Source organism: Aplysia californica, unplaced genomic scaffold (genome assembly GCF_000002075.1).
Source record: "Aplysia californica isolate F4 #8 unplaced genomic scaffold, AplCal3.0 scaffold00311, whole genome shotgun sequence".
In the NCBI taxonomy this organism is placed as follows: Eukaryota; Metazoa; Mollusca; class Gastropoda; order Aplysiida; family Aplysiidae; genus Aplysia; species Aplysia californica.
The window spans coordinates 714,148-738,266 of record NW_004797581.1 but is presented as its reverse complement, the minus strand read 5'-3'; the positions used below and the strand labels follow the sequence as shown (position 1 = coordinate 738,266).

The window sequence follows — 24,119 nt, the reverse complement described above, 5'->3', positions numbered from 1 at the left end:
TTTCCTATTTGGTTCGGTCCTTTCGGAGATGAGCGTTAAACTCAGAAGTCATGCCTCTTAAATAACCTAATAGTATTTACAGGGACGCTAAACCTACACCAGTTTACATTTATTGCGATCTGCGATGTGGCCTTTTGCTAGTTATTTATTTAGATTATAATGGATGTCGTGGGATTTCAGAAATCAGTGCGACACCGTTAAAACAAAATTGTAATTTTTGAGGTAGAAAAACTAGATCTACACCGGATCATCATGTGAGAGTCACGTGAAAGAAAGTCTGTCAGGCGCGCCAATGCAATTCATTGTTATTATTGTGGTTACTCGCGGTAGGGCGTAGACCTATTCATTTCACGTGTATTTGTGCGTGGGTGAAGCTGGGTTTGAAATTGGAGAAAGCTGACCAAAAGATTTCCTGGTTGCCTGTAATGTAGTGTAGATTCTTGATGTATTTCTTGATGAGCCTGAAGAACTTATGATGGTAAGGACCGAGGTGTTGTTTCTGTTTTGAGTGTTTTAGTTTTTTTGCATGAATTTAAAAAAGTCTAAAAAGGTGGCCATTCGTGTTTAATAAGTATAGATCTAAGCTCATTTGTATTCGGACACGTGTGTGCTTCTACCCTAGCATGAATGTAAAATTTATCAACTTGCAATAGATCTGGATCTAGGCTAGGCCTACATGTTTTTAGCAAGGTCCACCTGGTGAGAATTTATAACCCATGTCTCGTGTCGTGAGAATAGCTTTCACCCTGGTGTTGGCAAGGACGGTGCTTTTTCGGAGATCTATCTAGAATCTAGATCTAGATATCTAGATCTACATCTAGATCTAGATCTAGATCTAGATTTCTACATCTAGAATCTAGATCTACATCTAGAATCTAGATCTAGATCTAGATTATAGATCTAGATCTAGAATCTAGATACATTTGATTCGCAGCGAGCTAAGATATCAAACCTAACAACCGCAAAACATTAAATTGTGGTAAAATTCAGGGGCCCCTCCACCTTATTATGCCTTATCTGCCTTATATTAAATCTATATTTCTAATCTAGTATTAGGTCAGGGGGCAAGCCCCCCCTGAAGAAACCCCCCTACTCTTGGGGCCTAAACCTGTGAATAACAATTGCGGGGTGGGAACTACCGAAAAAGCGCCGCAAGGACTCCCTCCTGACATCTCGCAGGCCGATAAAATCACCTAGGCCCTTGGTGGCTTACCCATGTGGTTGGGAACAAATAATTTGGAAGTGGCTATCCTCCCCCGGGGTGAGAATAAAAATACGATCGTAGTCTCACCCCGGGTGAGGCTTGCCAGCTCACCCGATGTGAGACAAGACCTGTTTTTCCTAATTTTGGAATTGTACTGTCTTTAGGTGTGGATGATCAAATTGACAAAATTTAAATAAAGAAAGTGGCTATTCTCACCCGCCCGGAAGTTCTCGCAAGATCAACTCCTCCCCTCTTCTCTCTCTCTCTGTCTCTTTCTGAATACTGTCTATCGGTGTGGACGATCAAATTGACCAAAACAAAGTTAAAAAATGATGTTAAAACACAAAAGTAAATTAATTTGGTTGTCTACAAAGATGCTACAGCTATTTAACTTTTCGAATCGAGCCGAACTACGCGGGTCGTCATTTTGTTTTGCCCGGAAATTCTCGCGCTACTCCTCTCTCTCTTTCTCTCTCTCTCTCCACTGCCCACAGACAAAATTGTACGCTTTTAGTAGGCTACAGTTGTAATGGAACGTTTGTTCACGGCATAGAATTCTACAATTTTTCTGTTATCACAGTGTAGAATTCTGTGGTTTAGGGTTGACGCAAAATTTGGTGAACGCGCACCGGGTGAGAATAGCCACAAGACTCGCCTGCACTATTCTCACTCCGGGTGAGAATAGAGGTGGCCTAAATAAAAGTAAAAGCAAAGAAAAAATGACATTATTTTATTATAGCTCTAGACTATAGTAAGCTAATTTGATCGTCTACAAACATGCTATACTATGGTTAGATATCTAGATATATCTAGATTTCTAGATCTATTTCACTTTTCGAATCGAGCCGAACTAGGCAGGTCGCCATTTTGTTTTGCCTGGAAGTTCTTGCAAGATCTTTTCTACTCTTCTCTCTCTCTCTGTCTCTTTCTGAATATTTTGCCACAAAGAAGATATACACAAGGACGACCAGGTCGCCCACATACTCCTCCAAATTGGCGAGAAAGGCCTTCGGATGTTTAATGACCCTCACAGACGCCGAAAAGAAAGACCCAGCTATTATTATATATTCCAAAAACTGGGCGAACAAATCGAGCCGGCTGAACAATTTCGTGTGAGTAGACTCAAACTCATGAGCATGAGGCAGGTCAAATCAGAGTCACTAGACGGTTATGTGACAAGGGCGCAGCTTCAGGCACAGAAAAGTGTTCTTTTGACAGTGTGGTGGAACTGGAAGAGAGACTGATCGAATTAATCATTTCAAGCACACCCATCGGAGACTTCCAAAGGAAACTTCTCGAACAGCAAAAGAGTGTCAAATTGGCCGATGTAATAAAATGAAGATGGGTGGCACGTTCGAGGCCACTGCCTCACACGTACAGCAGCTACTAACAATGGCAGACTCTACCAGCACCAGCGCCATCAAGTCCAGCACTCGTCCTCCTTGCAGAAACTGCGACGGGCAGCACAAACCACGGGAATGCCCAACCCATGGTATTACCTGCCATACTTGCGGCAAAACTAACCATTTTGCCAAAGTTTGCCGTTCTGGGCCGCACCAGTCTTCACGCATCCCTTCACGCGGACACGGGCAACGACATGGCGGATCAGGCAGCCGAGGTGGAGGACATCAGCAGAAGCCGCTAGAGGCAAAAATCAAGGCGATGCAGGCTGAAATCGACGAGAACTTTGACGACCTAACATTCAGCCCAGTCACCATCTCTTCTGTTTATTCATTGCCCCAGCAACGCGACGGAGCATTCGTCAAGCTCAAAATACTACTTCCAAACAGAGCTGGGCAACACAACATCATTGTCAAGGTCGACACAGTCGCACAGGGGAACTCGCTGCCCCTGCGCATGTTTAGGGACATGTTCCCCGAGCAGCTGACAACGAAGGGGATACCGGCCAAACAGATCTTAAGAGAGAAATGCAGCACAAGGCTGACTGCCTACAACGGCACAGACATTCCCTGCCTTGGCAAGACAGCTTTTCCCTGCCGCTACAGAGGCGAGTGGCAGGAAACAGGATTCTACATCGTAGACGTAGAAGGACCTGCAATCTTTGGACTGCCTTCATACGAAAAATTGAAAGCAGTAGCAGTGACACTGCACTGCAGCATTTCAACGTCATCCCCATCTACCAAGGACAAGATTATTTGCGTCCAGGACCTGATGAAGGACCACCCTGAACAGTTCAACAGAATTGGTAAGATGCCTAACCCCGTCAAGCTGGTGGTGGATCCCGACGTCCCGCCACACATTGACACACCCAGGAAAACTCTGATTGCTCTTTGAGACGCGATCAAGGAAGAGCTTGACAGCATGGTAGGAAGTGGTGTAATCAGAAAAAGGTAACAGTGCCTACAGATTAGGTATCAAGCCTCGCCTTCTCCAAGAAGAAGTCAGAGAAGCTTCGAATCTGCTTAGATCCACGTCACCTGAATCTTGCACTGAAAAGGCCACACCACAAAATTCCGACCATTGAAGAGCTGACGCACAGTTCTGTGGAAGTCGCTACTTCTCCAAATTGGACGCCAAGAGTTGCTACTGGTCAGTTCAGCTTGACGAAGAAAGCCTGCTCTTGGTGACTCCATATGGCGGATACTGCTTCGCCAGACTACCATTCAGTTTTTGGTCGCTCCGAGACGGACTTTCTGTGGAGGACGGAATCACACTCAAAGTCAAAGGTGATCGTGTGGTCATCCTGCAGAGCCTCCAACAAGAGACAATGAGACAACTGCACGCAGCACATCAAGGGGTGGAAAAGACCAGATTAAGGGCTCGCGCCTCTGTGTACTGGCAGGGCATTTCAAGGGACATCGAGAAGCTGACATCTCAATGCCCCATCTGCCAGGAGCACCAAAAGAACCTAGTGCCGGAAACATTCAACCCCCATGAGATTCCTATGCAGCCGTGGGAAGTCTTTGGTGTAGAATTCTTTTCATTAGACAACACCCAACACATCCTCGTCACTGATTATTTCAGCAAGTTTTTCGTCTGCAGGAAACTCCCAAACGACTATAACCTGCAAGATCGCCATCGCAATGATGAAGCAGATATTTGCTGAACATGGAATCCCCAAATCCCTCAAATCGGACAACGGTCCCGTTTTCGGCAAAACGATTTCAAAATTTGCCAAGGACTGGTGTTTTGATCGCGTCACTTCTTCCCCCGTCTACCCCAAGTCAAATGGTTTCATCGAAAGACAGGTGCAGACAGTAAAACAAGCTCTCATCAAGGCAAAGCAAGACGGTAATGACCCTGACCGTACTCTCTTATGCCCTCACACAACCCCAATCTCCTCCAAAATCCCAAGTCCCTCAGAGCTGATCACTGGAAGAAAACCTCGTGAAATCTCCCCACTCGACACTCCGGAAATCCAACCGATGATCATTTTCGTGAATAACTACAACACCGTCAGGACACTCAGAAATCCTACCATGACACCAAGGCCAAAGACTTACCACCACTGACTCCAGGCCAGCATGTCAGATTCCAAGATCAACCCTCAAGTAAGTGGAAAGAAGCAGTGATCAAGGAGAAGTGTCAGGAACCAAGATCCTACATCGTAGAAACCCCAACAGGAAGAACACTGAGAAGAAACAGGGTCAACATCAGGAACTCGCCACAGCGAGAAATGCAACTACCAAAAAACACAGAATCTCCAGTTGCAGACAAAACTCCGACTCCGGTCAACACTACAGTCAACACTCCAATCAACATTCCAGTCAACAACACAGCGTCTCCCACTGTCAACACCCCTGCAGCACCACCAGATTCACCTGCTGTGTTCACTCGTACTTGCAGAAAGATCAACCGACCTGCTAGGTACAAAGAATAAACCCATGGCCTTTGCACAAGTAGACAGCATGTGAAGTTGGGCTGTTCTATTCGTCTATTATCTGCAAAGTATGTGCAGTTTCTTTTTTCATTTTGGTTGCCTGCATTGTGAGCAGTTGTGTTTGGCTTTGGTAGAAGCATTAGTATGCTTTTACTTTTAGCTTTGAAGTGAAACCATGGCCTGTTACAGGTGAACAGCATGTGTATGTAGGCTGTTACACATTATAGTGCATATTAGGTGGATATTCCATATCTTCTCTCACCATAGCCAGCTGAATAACCAACAGACAAGAGGATTGTGTTTTCAGTATTTCTACCCGAAGCAACTATGCAATATTAACAATACAAATTGTTGGACATGAACGCTCCACCAGCATTGGACTACTGAAAACATTCTAAAAAAAACATTCAACGTTGTGTGCTAGACTAGTGCTGTGCTAAAAATTGCGTTTCTTACTATGTGCTTGCTAAATAATTAGCTAGCGTTTGAAAGGAAAATGTCCATAAAATTCATTTTTTTGAGATGTCCATAAAATTCATTTTTTTTGGAGAAGATATCCACAAAATACATTTTTGAGGAGATGTCCATAAAATTAAAATTTTTATCTCGGAAAGGGAGATGTGATATGATTGCCTACAATACGAAACGAAACTAGGAGTAACTAATGACTCTCATACTACGCATGCGCCTACCTTGTATCGCCCTAGGTTACCTAGACTTCGTAAGTAAACAAGGCTACTAGCTCAACATACGTTTGATTCTCACTGTTTACAATCAAGACTTATATCTTATCATTACACTGTCGGTGTGAACGATCAGATTGACAAAAACGAGATAAAAAATGATGTTAAAACACAAAAGTGGCTATTTTCCTGCGTCGTGCCGGTCAATAGAATAGCGCAGAGTTGAAGGCCTCTCACCCGCGATGAAAGGGCAAATTTTCTGGCTCTTCTCACCCGGTGTACATTCACAGCTTAGTGCATCAGCTCAAGCTGATCACTCTGGGTGAGAGGGCGAGCCTTTTGGCTATTCTCACCAGGTGTGCGTTCACAGTGATGCCATACAAATGTACCAGCGCTCTTGTGTTGAAAGCGTGTTGTCTGTGGGCAGTGAGAGAGACAGAAGGGGAGGAGGGGGGAGAAAAAGGAGTAGCGAGAACTTACGAGCAAAGCAAAATGGCAACCAGAGTAGTTCGGCTCGATTAAAAAAGTGAAATAGCCGTCTTTGTAAACTAGATCTAAATCTAATAGTTTATTTGGAATTGTGCTATAACATCATTTTTTTTCTTTGGTTTTTTTTGTTGTTGTTGTCTATTTGATCATCCACACCAATAAGACAGTATTCAGTCTAAATTAGGAAAAACAGGTCTTGTTTCACAACGGGTGAGAATAGCCAACACTGGCTAGTCTCACCCATCGTGAGAGGTCGATCGTAATTTATTCTCACCCGGGGTGAGAATAGCCACTTCTTCCTCACATATAGTTGCACATGTAGCTTCCCCACAGCTTTCCATCTCTTCTGTCAGCGCGTCACGGCCTTACACAAACGCTCACTAGGGTCGTCGGCATTTCTACAGAATGCGATTCATAGGTGGACACACAGCCATTACTCAATTAAAGCTCCAGTGATGGAAGGAGGAGTTTCTGTGTCAGAGGTGACAGCACCAGAAGCGCCAACAACCCTTTCGTCCCTACCTGAACAAGAAGGCGCATCTGGCACTGAACTCAGTTGCAGCAAAACTGGCCATAGCGTACCGACAGAGAGATGAAAAGCTGTGGAGAAGCAACAGATATATGTGCAACTAGTCTATACATGACCTCGGAGAATAGCCATCGATCTGTTGGCCGGAGAATAGCCACTTGCATGTTTTTAACCCTTTCATTTCCTTATGACCTACTTACTACTTGGTACGTCATGAAAACGCGCAATTTTTAGCGCAGTGTCATATGATCGACGTCATGGAAGTTGGCAAAATTTCCCCTACTTGGTTGCCTATGATAATGACGTTACATGTACGTCATGCTAATATAGTAGAACATGGCTATAGTGGGACTTTTGGTCCTAGAAGAAAAGGCAGCGGGTATTCTCACCCCAGGTGAGAAAAACCCATGTCTCGCTATTTTCACCCCCTCCTTTTACAGGAAATGACCCTAAGGGGATCAGGGTTGAGGTTAGCAGGCTTGACCCTGGGGGTCAGGGCTGATTCTCCACAGCATCATGTTCGTCACTGTCAGAATAGTCACTGTCAGGGTAGTCTGTTTGGAGCCAAAGCCCGGTAATTTGGCTCTTTTGGATGATGTCTGGCCCGCAGAATTTCATTTGGCTCTTTTGGATGATGTCTGGCCCGCAGAATTTCATTTGGCTCTCTGGCTCTTTTTTGGCTCCAAACTCCAAATGTTCAAGAAGAAGTGGAAAGAAGAGGCAAAAGAAAAAGAAAGAATGAAAGAAAAAAACAAAAGTGAAGAAAAGAGCTTGGATTGTTTAATTTTTAAACTACATGTAGTTAACACGATATAACGCCTTCGCCCTTTTGGTCTGAATAATTTACAACCCTTCTACCGTCGTGCAAGAGCATTTAATTTTATTGTCTCGTGCTTGTGTCTCCTTACGTTTGTACTCGCTCTCTGTTCCTTGAATCATAATTTATTGTGTGCATGCAGAGAATTAGAGGCCTGCCATCGTTAAGTGTGTAAACAACGAATGGTGCCGCCGGTCCCACGTCCCGCTCAGTAGCGTCATCAGTGACCCTTTTTTTTTTAAATTGGAGAGGCGAAAAATGTTTTTACATTGTTTTCGGCCCCAACCACATGAGGTAAGCCACCAAGGGCGTAGGTGATTTTATCGGCCTGCGAGAAGTCAGGGGGGAGTCGTCGCCTCATGCCCACACCAGGGTGGGAGCTATTCTCATCGCAGTGGGGGAGAGAAGGGGGTGAGAATAGCGAGACATGGGTTATTCTCACCCGGGCCGGGGTAAGAATAAAGGTGCCCAAAAGAAAAATCCTGCTGTAGGCAAGTTCCCAGACTTCCAGCTGTCTCGTCACATACCTGTGATCTCGTCACATACCTGTGATCTCGTCACATACCTGTGATCTCGTCACATACCTGTGATCTCGTCGCATACTCGAACGGGGTCAGCTCTAAGGTACGGTAGTAGAGATTCTTTGATTGAGGAAAGCTATTGCGTTTGAGGCCAATTATGACTGTAGTCTCACAATTAACCACTTGTCAGATTGACTATTATAATATATGTGTTATGACGTGGTGGAGTCAGGCGCTTGTCAATTTTTGTGCCTATAGGGTTATTGGTATATTAAAGCCTGGCACCTCCAGTCTGTGGGAGAGCCACTGGGAAAACCAGAAAAATAATAAATTATATGAAATTAAACCCAAACTAGAACAGCGAAATCCTTCGGATCTCTCCAGAAGAGACGAAGTCATTTTTACTCGATTGCGCATCGGACACACGGCCCTGACCCACAAATACCTCCTACAGGGAGATGAGAAGCCGTTCTGTGTCGGATGCGACACAGATTTTACCATTAGACACATTCTAACAGAATGTCTAGATTTTGGAGAGATCCGAAGGAAATATTATAAATGCAAGAAATTGCAGGATATTTTTTCCGTCGTTGTTCCCAGCAGAATTTTAAATTTTATAAAGGCCATTGGCCTTTATTTATGGCGAATTTGATATTATTAAAAAATTTTATTGTTACTTAAAAGTTGTTTTAGATCACAAATATATTTACACCGAATTTGACTATTTTAACTTTTTTGCATTTTAAAGTAAATTAGTTAGCCAGTCGTGAAGTGAACTTTCGCAGAGGTGAACAACTTGTGTTTCGCGCGCTCATATGACCTTAGCAGTTGCGAGCGCCGTAAAACCTTATACTATACATACATACAAAGCCTGGCAGGTTGCATATACTGCCTCTTTTATCTTGTCCCAGTGTTCTTTTACTTCAGTCATCCAGATCTTCAAGGGCTTGAAATCTGTTCTTCAGTTCCAACTTGAATTCCTTCTTCTTTACTGGATCTTTCAGAAGGCTCACTTCATACTTTTGGCGACTTCCAGTTGTGATTTGTGCAAACCTTCTCAGTTTCAGTTTCATCTTTCCGAGGATCAAATGGTGGTCTGATGCGACGCTGCTCCTCGTAAGACTTGGGCATCCTCCAGTGAGCGTCTAAACTTTCGGGAAATGCAAAAATGATCAATCTGGTTTTCCATTGTTCCATCCGGGAGACCCAAGTGGCCTTATGAATTCTTTTATGTGGGAAGGTTGTTCCTCCAATATAACCAAGTTGTTGAATGTACAGAAGTTTTGGAATCTTTCTCCGTTGTCATTTGCCTCTCCTAATCCATGTCTGCCCATGATTTCCTCACAGTGATGATTGTCCGAACCTACCTTTGCATTTAGGTCTCCCATGACAATGTTCATGTCCTTACCTGGAAGTTTGTGGATGACACTCTGCAGGCGGTTGTAGAAGTCATCTTTATTCTCCACTTCTGCATCATTGGTTAGGGCATACTATTGTAGGATGTTCATGTTTATTACCTTCTTCCTACCCTCTCTTTCCTTGAGTTCTTTTTTAGTTCCAAATGAGGCCATCATTTGCCTTGCTTTAGGGGGAAAATTATCCTTTTATGTTGAATAGAAGTCAAAACAGTTGCGATTGAACGAGGTCAGGGTCGCCTGGCTTCAGAGGTGAAATTAGCAAGAAAATGGCCTCCAAAATTTGGTAATTTCCATAGCTTGAGAGTTTTTGGAAACTGAAAATTGACATTTTTGTGTGCCTTTAATCTATATTTTTCTGTAAAATCCACTCAGAAATGTTATTAAATTTTATAATAAAAGGTGTTGAGTCGAAAAAAGAAAATAAGGAAAAAATTGCCCAACAGTCAGAAAAATGCCAATTTCTTTGATTTCACTTTTTGACGAGCGCCTGATTTCACCTCGATACCTCACATCTATTATCTATTTGTGGTCGCCGAATTTTGCTATTCAAAAGGCTTTTTAATGGCTGCATCGATCGACATGCAGTTTTCCCCAAAAGATTCTTTAAAATATTCTCCAGATCATGACGCCCTTCGTTTTTTTCAGGTTTGAGAGTTGTGCTGCAAAAAGCTAAATTTCTTTATTTCGCCGATCGCTTTTGTAGGGCGACGCTTCTGTCACTGTAATTTTAGAAAATCCGCCTGGTTTGTTTATTTCAATTCGTACTTCCGTTCGATACTATCGCGCATTGTCGCGCAGTACTGAGCACTATTTTAAGTGTGCGACCCGTATAAATCTAGCCTCATGTTTTCTTTTTTTTCCTTGGTGCTAAATTCGAATGTAGTCCTTCTGTTTGATGCGCATCATTGGCTTGTTCTGGACTCCTTTGTTATTTATTTTTGCAGACCTGCCACCCATCCCGATTTAGTCGGGATGTCCCGATTTTTTTCTCCAAATCTGAAGCATCCTGATTTTCCCGATTTTGATCGCGTGTATCCCGATTTTTGTCCCAGTCTCCTGTTGTGCCGGATTTTTCTAAAAACACACTCTGTCTTCTCCTTTATCGCGGGAAACACCCGTTAGACTTTTTGTCAGTAGGAACTCGGAGCACCATTTCCCGAAATATAGATGCTGCATTTAGTAATTGACTCGCCCCAAGTTGTGTGTGATCTTTGCCCGCACTCAGAATTCTCCGATGATAGCCTGGTAACTGTTACAATTTGGGACATACAAATAATCGATAACATTCGTAGTTTCGCTGCTACTTTCAAAACAAGCCTTGTCCGAGGTCTGGTAACTGTGCGTTCACACCAAACACTCGGACGAGCGACAGTCTTTCTAACCCTTACACAACTAACTAACTGTAACTGCGCTGACAAGACAAACATACGGCCGTTGTCGTTGCTTTAGTCTGAACGCATTATGAGGGATAAGAGATTTGTTGGTACAATTGGTCGGTCGGCCGCCGTTGTTATCCCAGAGTACTAGAAGTAGACCGACTGTCGCTCATCTGAGAGTTTGTGTAAACGCGCATTTAGTCGGACCCGTTAATAAAAATTAAATTGTTTCAATCGCGCATTCGCGTCACGTGACATGACATCGCCGTGTGAGTTCTGCGTGTCGGGGACCGTCCGTTGTCGGGGTCAACTTAAGTTCATGTATTTCGGGACTTATTGGTTGGGGTGGGGAGGCCCATAGACACTTGGACTAGAGGTGCTTGACGTGATGCTTCAGGATTTACAAAAAATAATAACTCGCACGCATGCGCGCACGCACGCACGCGCGCGCACGCACACACACACACACACACACACACACACACACACACACACACACACACACACACACACACTCGCGCGCGCGCACGCAAACAAACAAAAACACTCAGAGGGCATATAGGCCAAGTAATTTATGGACACCCCTGGAAAAATTCTAAGTCAGCTTTGGCAGTTACCTTGGTGATTTGCTGTTGATCCCGATTTTTTCCCCCAAATCCCGATTTTTTCACCCTGAGATCCTGATTTTGAGGTTTCGTAGAGTGGCAGGTCTGTATTTGGCGACTTGGAAACGTTTGCCGTTTTTCTCTCAAGATTTATGGCTCCATTCCAGTAGAGTGGAAATATAGTAGGCCAATGACTTTTAGTTGATGTTAATGCACCGATCATTCCTTTCATCGAAAGGGGGCCCAGCTAGTATACTATATATAGCTTGACCACTGGTCAGATTGACTATATAAATATAGCTTGCCCTCTGGTCAAATTGACTATATCTTGACCACTTGTCAGTTGCTACTCCATGGGGCGATGCCACTGACTGAAGTGTCTTTAGGCCATTCCCAAAGGGGGGACCGGGGACATTTCTCGTTCATGCATAAAAGAATTGTAAATGGCTGATTCATCAATGTCACACTCATGTGCCTGATCTACACTGGGAACTGCTGCTTTTTCTTTCCTATCCTAATCCTTACTATTGTCATTTTTCCTCACACTTGTGACCCACTCTTTCCGGGGTGCCTTGATAGGCCTTGACTTTGTGCTGTTGAAGCTAGAGAGGTGAGCAGAGTAAGTCTGACTCCCTGTAATTTGTAAGGACATCTCTGTTTACATCCACCCCTTGGCGCTCATATGACCTTATGCAGTTGTGAGTGCCGTAAAACCTCTACTAAAACTAAACAAGACCATTGCTTGACCACTGGTCAGTCTGACCATTGCTTTACCACTAGTCACTTTAACATGACATAGTATGTAACTTGACTGTGGGAACATAGACATGCTCCCACTCCCAACCTGTGAAAGACGTGTGGCGAGTTCACTGTTGATAGTATGATAGGCAGGCAAACCCACACATGTCAACCTTTAATTAGAATCGAATCATATTTTAAAATGTAATCTCTGTTTGCATCATTGTACTGTGTTACCGAGAGGGAGGGAGAGAGAAAGACAGACATATAGAGAGAGAAAGACATTGTGAAGTAACTTAGTACGGCGAAAATAGAAAATATCTTGCCCACCAACCCCGAACATTGCCGACCGTTGTTTGCACGGGAGAGGTGGTTTGACAAGTTCACTGTTATTTGGATACTTTTTTTTTCAGGTCAACTCGCTACACGTTTTTCAGCTGTGACGAGTTCACTGATTCCCAGTTCCCGCTATAGGAATGCAAAGGGGAAATTACATGAAAATTTATTTTTAAAAATTTTAATCCATGTATTTACCTCCCTTCAATATCTATAAAATTATGCGCTTTAGATTAGTCTTCCTTTTCTTCTCAACTTAGTTAATTAACTCTTGACTTTAATTCGAGTGAGAAGCATATCCTTTTGTTTTTGTTGTGCCAGAAGCCATCTTTTCCTCGGTCTCGTTGCTTGTGCGATCTTTCATACCAGAAGGCCTACTGTAGAACTGGTGAAGTGAATGCATTCGTGTATGCATGTATGACTAGTATGAGCATGAATCATGAATGACCATTCTGTAAAAAGTGAATAAAACATTGCAATCTGGAAATAAGCCCCCTAACCTGACAATTAAAAAAAATAATTGGATGTAGGTCAAATTAAGCATTACCCCGCTCCGGGCGCTGCTACTGACTGAAGTGTCTGTAGGCCATTCCCAAAGGGGGGACATTAACATGTTCTTATATTATGCACTGTATAGTTGTAAATGAGCTGATTCATCAATGCCATGCTTATAACTGTGCCTGAACTGCTGCTTTTTCTTTCCTAATCCTTACTATTGTCGTTTTCCTCAACTTCTTTTGTATGTTTGTCACACTCTTGTGACCCACTATTTCCTGGGTGTCTTGATAGTCGAAGCAGACTTTGTGCTGTTGAGGCCAGAGAGGTGAGCAGAGTAAGATTCCCTGTAAGGACTTCTCCTTTGACATCCACCCCTTTGGTGCTTATAATGACCTTATGCAGTTGCGAGGGCCAAAAAACCTCTACTAAAACTAAAAACAAACCTCTACTAAAATAAAAACTACAATTGGCAGTGTATGGCAGTCTTTTAGTAAGATTTTAAATGAAAAAGATTTAAATACAAAAGCAGTCAGTTCACAGTGGGAAGTACATGGGCTGAGTTATTCTTGCACATGTCTCCTTTCTCTTTCTTATATATGCTGGTTTTTGTGAAGAGGTGATATGCTAATAAGTTTCATTTGACTGTATGATATAGAATTAGGATGGATGCTGACATTGTATGTGACATTAACATTTTTTTTCTTTCTGTTATTTTTACTACAGGGAAACCAGAAGAAAGATCGTAAGATCCTTCCTAGGCAGAGGTCAATGAGTACGGCGAGCGAAACGAATGGCCAGAATCTTCAAAGTCAAAGCGGCTCAACACAGGAAAGTGCTCGTGCTTCAGATGGTGACGATTCTCTCCAAGCGTCAGTTAGTGTGGGACAAAGAACTCTTCAAGATACAGTTTCCTCCAGTAAGGGTCACAAAATAGACCAAGAACAGGCCTCTCAAAATACAACAAATGGAGGACACCAGTCTTCCCTGGCCTCAACTCGCAATAGAAGGAACAGCTGTTGTAGCTCAGACTCTGAGACGTCCACAAAAGATCAACGGAAATCGAAGTGGGACAAAACAGTAGAGTCTGCCTCCCGTCGTACGTCCAGTCAAGAACATCGTTCTCATTCCTGTCCGAGAGAAAGTCGACGATCAATTCCAAGTTCTTCATTTTGCTTTACTGAATTCCCCAAAAGTCTCTTACAGGCTGTGGAGGCTGGACGGTCAATTGAAGTTGCTGAAATCTTGAAAAGTCATGACAAGAGTTTCTTTTCTATCTTGGGAGTTGCCCTGCATAAAGCTGTGTCTCTTGGTCACCTGTTTATAGTGCAAAAGCTGATATATCATGGAGCTTCTCTTCATACTGCAATTTTGGGAAAGAATTGCTTTCACATTGCGGCGGAAAAGGGGCATGTTGATATTATGGAATTTATTCTAAGAAAAAGTCAGGGTGAATTTGTTTTCATGAATTATACTCCTGATTGTTGTGGCAACACGCCACTGATTCTTTGTCAGGGCACATCAGGTGCAGCTCGCATCACCGAGATTATCTTGTCACACTCGCACGGACCATCAATCAATGAGCAAAACCACAAAGGACAAACAGCTTTGATGAAAGCTGTGAAGAGTCAGAACATTGGCGCTGTGCTCCAGTTGGTGAAGGCCGGGGCCAATGTGGATCTGAAAGACAAAAAGGGGAATACTGCCAGGTCACTTGCCACTGCCATGGGTATGGATGGGTTAGTGGAGGCACTGGCCGAGGACACAAGCGGTCAGGGATTGACTCCAATAATGAAAGCCGCTGTGGCCCAGAATACTGATCTTTTAGAATTGCTACTTATGTCAAAACAGTTTGATCTGAATCAGAACGCTGTAGATTTAGATTCTGATGAAAGCGATGACTGTGACTTCACTGATACTGCCCTCACTATGGTCTTCAATTCAAAACTTGATGAAAGGCAGAAGTTATTGCCCCTCCACTTTGACTTGAAAACCCGTTTACATAATTTTAAACAGTTAACTGTCAAAGAGCAGGATATTGTAGCTATGCTGGTGAAAGCTGGAGCAAACATCCATATTGGGGGTGAGTATGGCAGAGACAATAGTCCTTTTCTAATGGCCGTGAAACTTGGAGATAAGCAGCTCCTTGACCTTTTGCTGAAAAATCAAAAATTGATTGGAAATGGTGACTCATATGCCAAAGCTTTAGAAGTTGCTGCAAGGGCTGGTCGTTGTGATCTTATAGATGCTCTGACCCCAAGTATGGCTTTGCTGGAGCAGTGTTTTGATCTTACAGAAGAATGGAATTTGAGTTTTCAGTTTGCGTTGAATATGGCGTTGCGGTATGGTAAGGAAGAGTGTGTAGCTAAACTCTTGAAGATAATCAAGTATATTGATTTCAACGAGACCATGATTACTGCCATTAGCTCCGGTCGTTTCTCCGTGTTTTTGATGGTGCGGGATGCTTACTCAGAAAAATTTCACCAACTAGTGTCTGGTGATGAAGGGACAGGGTGGCTGTGTGCTGCTTGCAGAAGCAACAGTTTACCTATTGTAAAAACCCTTCTCAACTCTGGTGCCAAAGCCACAGGCGGTAATTTTGATAACCTGCCGTTGATGTGCTCAGTTTCCGCAGAGGTTACTGAAATGCTCATACTTAATGGTGCGGATGTTAACAAACATCATCATTCCTATGATGTTGGTCATTCTGCAGACTCAGCTTTAGAGCAGGCTGTGTTGTCCAATCTCCAAGATGTTATCAAAGTTTTGATAAAGCATGGCGCCACTTTACACATCAAAACACTCAACCTTGGTCTCTCACGCAACCCCTGGTATGTTGGAATGCGAAAGTTGCTTCTTAGTTATGACATTGATATCAACCAGATTGATTCCCGTGGTGAGTCGCCGCTGTCAGTATCGGCTTATCGTGGGGATTTGGAGTCTGTTGAGACGCTCATCAAAAAAGGTGCGGATGTGAATTTCAAGGGTCACTATCATTCATCTCCTCCTCTTATTTCTGCGATTGGGGGAAAAGATGTTGAGGTAATTCGTTATTTGCTTGATCACGGCGCAGATGTTAACATTTCTAAATCCAATGGTGATACTGCGCTAACCATAGCTGCCAGAATTGATGATGGGACCATTCTTTCTTTGCTCATTGAAAAAGGGGCGTGCCCTAATATCTCAAATCCAAATCCACGCTATGACAACATACCCTTAGTGGAAGCTGAAAGATTCAAAAACTATTCTTCTTTTCGTTGTTTGGTGGAGGCTGGTGCTGACGTGAATGTTAGACTTCATGGTATAACTTTTCTTACCAAGATTCTCATGGAGAAATCCTATTCTGAATCGGCGAGGTTTATAGTGTGTCTCCTCAAGCATGGAGCAAAAGTTTCATCAGGGAAAGCGATGTTGGCAGTTCACAACAGCATTGCCCTTGGCAATTTTCACGTTTTGTCAGCCCTGATACACTCAGGGGGTTTTAGTCCAACTCTGTTTCAGGACATCCATGTTCGAGGGCCTCCGCCTTTCTGTAGGGCAAATCTCTCTCTGATAGCAGATTTTGCCGGCATCTTCTCTCCCCTTTGTATGGCATTATTGTGTGGTCATGTGACAGTGGCTCGGGACATGTTGAGGGCCTCCTATTTGACAACCTCAGACTTGACTCTTTTGCCTAGACATACAAAACTGAGAGAGTTTTTTAACAGACATGTAGGGCTTGATGAGAGTGTAGCGGTTCTGAATGAGATGTCAGTCTCCGTGCCATCTCTTCAGCAGCTTTGTTTTGTTAATATTTCTGATATGTGTGGGTCTGAGCCAGGTCGGAAGGAAAAAGTGAGGCAGCTTGGGCTTCCAGGTTGTATGGAGAGGGCGCTTTTGTTTTCCTGCCCGGATCAGTTGATCGGGGGTGAGCGCTGCTTGGCTGAGAATTCATCAGAGACAACACCTGCTCAGGTTGAGGAATTAAGCCATTGTTGGTATTATATATTCCAGCGCTAACTTATCAAAAAAGAAAAGATTTTCTTGAGTGGTATCAAGTGAAGAAAGTGGCCGGTAATTTAAGGGCTGTGTTGATAAAAAATTCAGTTTGTTTTGCCAGTGAAGTGGATCAGAGCAAAATTTCTTCTTTTTTATCTTTATTTGAGACCTTGCTCTTATGTTATTGATTCCTAAAGTTAAAAAACTCAGGAATATGACTCATGGATTCTCAGTACTCATTTGCTGCCATTGCAGTCCCTTCAGGTTATAACAATTTTTTTTCAAACTGTCAGGGCTTACTGGTACATAAAAGACACCCCAATACCCTATACATGTATGTATCTGTTATTTTAATGCTGGCAGCTTCTCTGTTCATGTTATAAAGTGTATTGTTATGTAATCTATATATAATGTCTCAAGTATACATAAGTATTACATTAATTTATGTTCTTGTAACTACCACAGTCAAACCTATCAAGACATAATGTGTCTGCTTCCTGAATGTTGTGTTTCAGCATTGCTATTGGACCGTTATTAGAAAGAATTTGAAGTAAGAAAATAAGCTGTATTAAAAATTCAATCTGTTTTAACCCTTAGTTTCTGTAAAAAAAACCCAACAATTTGCCCTTGACGGAATTTTATTTTGGTCAGTCAAAGTGGAACATTGGGTGACTTATATTATATTTGCTTATAATTTCTCTCAAAATTAAACTGTAACAGTATTATATGCCACTCAATGGGAATTTTTGTAAATAAATCATGTGTGTCATGACACAGTGGAATCCGGCGCTTGTCAGATTTGGGGCATGTATGGAGTTATAGGTATAATTTTGAAAAGCTTGTTCATTTGCAACACCACCAAGGAAGTAGGCACACAACCTTGGTAGGTTTGATTGCGATATATATAGGAACATAAATATATACATACTAAAATTATTTGATTCTATGATGTACAGTTTACATTAAACATTATAATATCAATGGAGCAGCTGGCAGCCTTGTTCATCCCTTTTAGTGAAAATAATGCCAATCTGTCTTGAATAGAAATCTATGTAAATATGATACTCTGAGCCATCTGTTCAATAAATCAGTTGGGGTTTTTTTTTCCATTCGGTGACAATTATTATTAACCCAATATCACTTATCCGATTTTATCATGGTGTGGACGTGTCATTAGGGTGTGGGCTACTAACGACCTGGATCATATCAAAATGTTCTTTTATTTCATTTTCATTTGATGTGAGGCCTCACTGGGTCGATAGTGCCGTAAAACACATACTCAATCGATCAATCATGAGACCTCACGCTTTCTATGATTTATAGATCTATTACTGTATGCCCGACGTTTAAAAGCTCAAAAATATGACTTGTGGGTTTTTCAGAGCACAGTAGCCTGCCATTGCAGTCTCTTCAGGTTACACAATTGTACTACAGGAATGCGAATTTGCTCAGGTGTTTAATGAATATTGAATTGCTTGTTGTGTTTCTTTTATCCCTTGACTATTTTTGTCTCCTTTCATGATCATTATCTTTTCACTGTACCCAGAACTGTTAACATTGACTTTTGCTTTTATTTGTAATGTCCAGGGGTTAAGAGACATCAACAGAATTTGCACTATGGAGATAAAAGCTCTTTTGTCTTGTTCTGGGGGGGGGGGGGGGGGGGGGTAATATGGGAAAAGGCGTTTTTTATTTTTATTTTATTTATCGTATTTAAAAAAGTCATTACATCAAAAGTACATTTTCATGAAGCCCAAATTCTATTGGGGTGGGGGGGTGTATTATGGTCAGTGTGTACTGCTTTCGTAAAGGGCATTTCAACTAGACCACCCCATTTCATTATTGCGACATTACGTTTGCATCATGTTTGGGCATGAACTTTTGTCAAGGGGTTTTGATGAAATTAAAACGAGTATTGAATAAATGCTATTTACTTTATTTTCATGGCATTTTTACTTAAGGATCCTGGCTAAATTAGCAGCAAGTGTAATCTAAACATACCATTTTTACAATAAGTTATTCAAAGTCTATTACTCTCTTGTTTAAGGGTGTAAAGAAAAGTTTTGATAACTTAAACCAAAAGCGAATTGGGCTTTGATTTTAAGGCTGCCAGCTGCTCCATTGATATTATAATGTTTAATGTAAACTGTACATCATAGAATCAAATAATTTTAGTATGTATATATTTATGTTCCTATATATATCGCAATCAAACCTACCAAGGTTGTGTACCTATTTCCTTGGTGGTGTTGCCATTGAACCTGTACCTAGAAGAAAGGGAAGTGGGTGGTTGGCGGGTGCTCTGGTGTGGTTTGCTCCTTCTTTCCTATCAAGCATCTATTGTCCTAATCTCCCCTCCTTCTATTTTGTGTTTGTTACTGTCTTGTAACACGTTTAATCTTCGGCACTTATATGACCTAAAAAACTGTGTTGCAAGTGCCGTAAAACTCTTGCTATAACTAAAGAAGAAATGGAAGTAAAGAATTACGTCATGTATACATGTATGTAGTTTCTTTTTAAAAATTATTTCTTACCCTGATTCTGAGGACAGAATGTTGCTCGGAATCCAAATAAACAACCAACAAAAGTTAATTACATGTTATGTATCATGTAAGCCTACTCATGTTGAGTTATATGCAAAATATGCCTTTGGCATTCTAGTCATGAGTAAAAATGTTGTTTTCATAAATTTAATATTTTAAATATAGTTAATTACAGTAGTCTCCGCCTAAGATCCCGTTGCTCAGGAGCAATGCAAATGCGGGATCTTAACCGAATGGCCAGAGGGAAGAATCCACAGTAACTCATGGTGAGGCCCGACAACTGTAAAATGATCTCCCCTTACATTAAAAGGAAGTGACTAAAAGCAAAGATACTATCTTTGCTAATTTAGGCTAAAAGTTCTTTTCAGGAGTCAGGTTTTTTTTTTCTTTGTTTTTTTTTAGGGGTAGAGGAGAGGGGGTGGGGCTTTTAAAAAAATACTGTGTCAGGTGGGAACCAGTTGGTTTCCGTTGTTTTTCCAAAAAAGCAGGATCTTAGGCGACCTGGGTAAGCGGGAGGGATCTTAGGCGGAGACTACTGTATTTGGTTCCATTGACCTCGATTTTATGAATTTTTTTCCCTTTTTTTCTTCAAATAATGAGTATGTACCATTTTCTTCACTGTGTCCATCCACTTTTGATCTTTTTTAATGTTGTATTTTTAAACAGATAAGCCCTTTTGCCTTTCTTATTTATATATTTACAAATATACTGCCATACCCCCAGTATTATTTTATATGTCGTGGGAAACAATCCACATCCTGGTCTCCTGTTCTATGCTAAGCTGAAGTGACGTGCGAGCGACCCTGGATTCAGTAGTGACGTGCGAGCGACCCTGGATTCAGTCCTGAACAGGGCGTTATTGAGCATGGGTTTTCAGAGATGTATAAAGCAATTGCACCTTTTGCAATTTTACTTTTTGATTTGAAAGATATATATATATATATATATATATATATATATATATATAATGTGGATATACACCATGTACAGTCAAAACTGGTTATACGGTCTTCCTCGGGATGGGCATGTAAATTTTCTTCTTTAAAAAATGTTCTCCTTTCGCCTTTGCTCCTCTCTAATTATGTTGTCTTATCTTTCATCTCCACTTTTTGCTCCCCCTCGTCTGGGCTCCTGACTCGGCCTTCTATTGCTTTTCTTTGGCTCCTTTTTACTGCTACCTTTCAACCACATCCCTGATCTTAGGGTTGGTGAGGTCTATCACTGAATCTTCTAAGATAGGAGTTAAAAATCACGGACTTGGAGGTCCCATGTGCAAGTTGCGCCTGTTCAAGATCACCTGGTGGTCCTAAAATCACTGAAAGTAGGCTTCAGCCGCCACCCGTGAAAAATTTCAAAATTTATTCCTACCAAACTAAAATCGTGTAAATCAATAAATGTCCTGTGTGAAAAAGCGCTGCAAACAAGACAGAATCTTTACCCTCAACGTTGGGCTTGGGCTGTCACGACTATTTCAACTTCAAAGAGAACCATATTAAATGCCTGCCCCGCTAGTCCGCCAACTTTATGCTCGTCCCAAGGGTGACGGTATAATGAGGTTTGACTGAAATATATAATTATAATTTATACATTCGTTTTCATACATTGGCGAAACCTGGCCGTATAACAGGGGACAATGTATCGAGGTTTGACTGTATAATTTTTATATTAGTCTATTTGAATGACTTGTTTGAGTTTGACTCTCAGGAGTGTTAAGAAACTTTTTTTATAACCCGAGTCTGGAGGATTAATGGCAACGATTTTTACACTGGCAGCTTCTCTTGTTATTTTATGGATATTATATATAGTCAAACCTGCTCTAACGGCCACCTGTTTAAGGGACCGTTCACAAATAATATCAGCTAAAATTTGGCCAAAAATGACCCCATTTGTCGTCTTCTGTCATCTTTCCCAGGGAGCACACACACATTCTAAATGTCCGTGTTTACATTTATTTAGAACCTGTTCCTAGCTGCTAGCAGTCTGTGCCATGAGGAGATGGATCTAACTGTTAATTTTAGTTTTTAGGCTGTATGAATAAATGAATTTGTGTTTATTTTTGGTCAAGAAAATGTGGTCTCATATATTTTTTCTTCCTTTCTTTTCTTTTCTCCCCAAACTTATAGAGCATCATGGTTGACGTCAACTTTGTAAAGACACACACACACACAACTTTTGTCAACTTTTCATGGACACCCCCCCCCCGAGCTGACGTCATTTATGAACGGTCCCTTATAGTAATGCGGCCTTTTTTCTCAACAGTGGGTGACCGTCTTTCAGTTTTGAATGGATATTCCAATGTAACTGTAACAGCCAAACCTGCCACAACTATGCAAACGACATGTAGGCAGTAGGCCTATTTAAATGCAGTACATCATGTACCTTTAGCATTCTTATCTAGTCGTGAGTTGAAATGTTCTGTTTTCATAATAATACAGTTTGGTTTCAAAGACTTCAGTTTTGTTGATATTTCTTTCTTTTTTCTGGAGATATAATATCGTATAATGTAATATTTTTCATCTGTTCGTCTGTCCTCTTTGGGTCATTTTCAATGTTCTCTATGGGTGGTTGGCAGGTGCTCTTGTGTGGTTTGCTTCTTCTTTCCCATCAAACATCTATCGTCCTTATCTCCCCACCTTCTTTTTTTCGTGTTTGTTACTCTCTTGTAACACCTCTAATCTTCGGCACTTATTATATTGCCGTAGTGTGTTGCAAGTGCCGTGATACTCTTACAAAAACTAAACTAATGTTCTATATTTAGGTTAATTTTACTATCCCAATACAGTTTAGATCATATAGGAGGTGGGCTTCTGACACTGTCTGCACGTCAAGGCCTACCCAGGCTGATATGGACACAGTATACCAGCAGAAAGACTGAAATACTCGATAAAAATTTCTCCCCACTTGGGAAATGGAACTCCTGCATGCAACAGTGAAGCACCTAACTAACCGCTACACCACAGACGCCGGTTCCTGATCTCTGTCAGCTCAATTGATATGTTGGACTGCCCAGCGAGTGACCTAGATTCATTTTCCAACAAGCTCTTAAACAAGAAAGTGGATAGGTGGACCCTGGGGTGTTCCTAGAGAAATTGAAGTGTGGACCCCTGACCAATGAAAAGCTGTCTGACATCATGATTGGATAAGGCTAAAAAAAAACACCAAAAAACCTCTAAAAACATTTTTCATGAATTCTTTGAGATTTTCAGCATATTGAGGTCAGGGCTAGTTTCACCCCACTCTGAGGTCGTGACCTTGACCTGTTCAAAGGTATTCTTGCATAGTCTTCGCTCTGTCGCATGGAGCGCCACAACGCAATGTAAGGACATTTTTCATCTCTAAAGGTTCATGTGCATTTCCGATTTGTCTTGCAACTGTTCCAGTTGCCTTCGGCCATTCAGAGTCGTTTCAGGCTCCCAATAATAATATAATCCTGCAGGTCCAGACTTTGAAATTGAGCACCAAATCATCGGACTTGATGGGTGTTTCATTGTCTGTATGGTATACTTTGCGCCGTATATTTTATTTGGTGGCCTCCTGACATAGCACTGCAGAACAACAAACTGCTGTTTTGTTTTGTTTTTGTAAAGTGTTTTACGGCGCTCACAACTGCATACGGTCATTTTGCCCGTGTGGCGGCCGAAGCCTACTCTTATCGATTTTAGACCACCAAGGGATCTTTAACGTGCGCAACTTGCAAACGGGCCCTCCGAGATTTTTCGCCCTTGCCCGAGGCTAGGTGTAGATCTTTCCTAACAGAAGATCAGGGGTGTGGCTGATAACTGATAGACAGCAGTAAGAAGAAGCGAAGGAGTAGCAGTAGAAAGGCTGCAGAAAGAATCAGGAGCCCAGAGGAAGGGGCAAAGGAGGTGAGGGGGCAGAAAGTGGAGACGAAAGCAGACGACAGAACATTGCTAGAGAGTAGGAAATGAGGTGAAAGGAGACAAATTTAGAGAAGAAAATTTTTCGTTCGCTACCCGGATTCGAACCCAGGACCTTTTGAATGAGAGGCCAACACCTTAACCTCTAGGCCACGAGAGCCCCCCCCCCCCCCCCCCCCCACAACTGCTGTTTAGCTAAATCATCTTGAAACATTCAGTGCAGTCAAGTGCCACTCCTTTTTTATTTATCCAGGGCTAGTCTTGTTCTGTCCCCGTAAAATTATGCTAATTTAGGCCAAATTATGCTTTTTTAAAAAAGCTAGATTATTTTTAAAAAGTATGCAAGTTACCGCAACACCATACGCGACATGTTTTGCACTTTTTCAGCACGAATTTTCACGATTTTCATGTTTTATGCACAGAAAAATTGAAAACAGAACATGTCAGTACCAGTGTAATTTGTTGTGTATTCGGAAAGAAAACAATACACATCAGTCAGAAAAGACAACCAAAAAATATAATCTCTAACTTTCAGCTGTAGAGATCTAGATCTATAGAGGAAAGAAAAATGTTTTTTTTTTAAATTTTGAAAAGGACATCTTGACCTCTGATGCTGGCACATTACTAAAACCAGGGACACCTGCCAAACATAAAACATCAACAGACAT

General features: G+C 41.9%; 1 protein-coding gene across 1 annotated transcript; it reads left to right on the top strand.

Annotated features, from left to right (window-relative positions):
• Nucleotides 1–309: 309 nt before the first annotated feature.
• Nucleotides 310–17,875, top strand: LOC101855117 (ankyrin-2). The gene is made up of 2 exons (XM_013084703.2): nt 310–478; nt 13,779–17,875. Exons 1-2 carry the CDS (start codon nt 473–475, stop codon nt 17,049–17,051), a joined length of 3,279 nt encoding a protein of 1,092 aa, XP_012940157.1. The 5' UTR covers nt 310–472; the 3' UTR covers nt 17,052–17,875.
• The last annotated feature ends 6,244 nt before the right edge of the window (nt 17,876–24,119 follow it).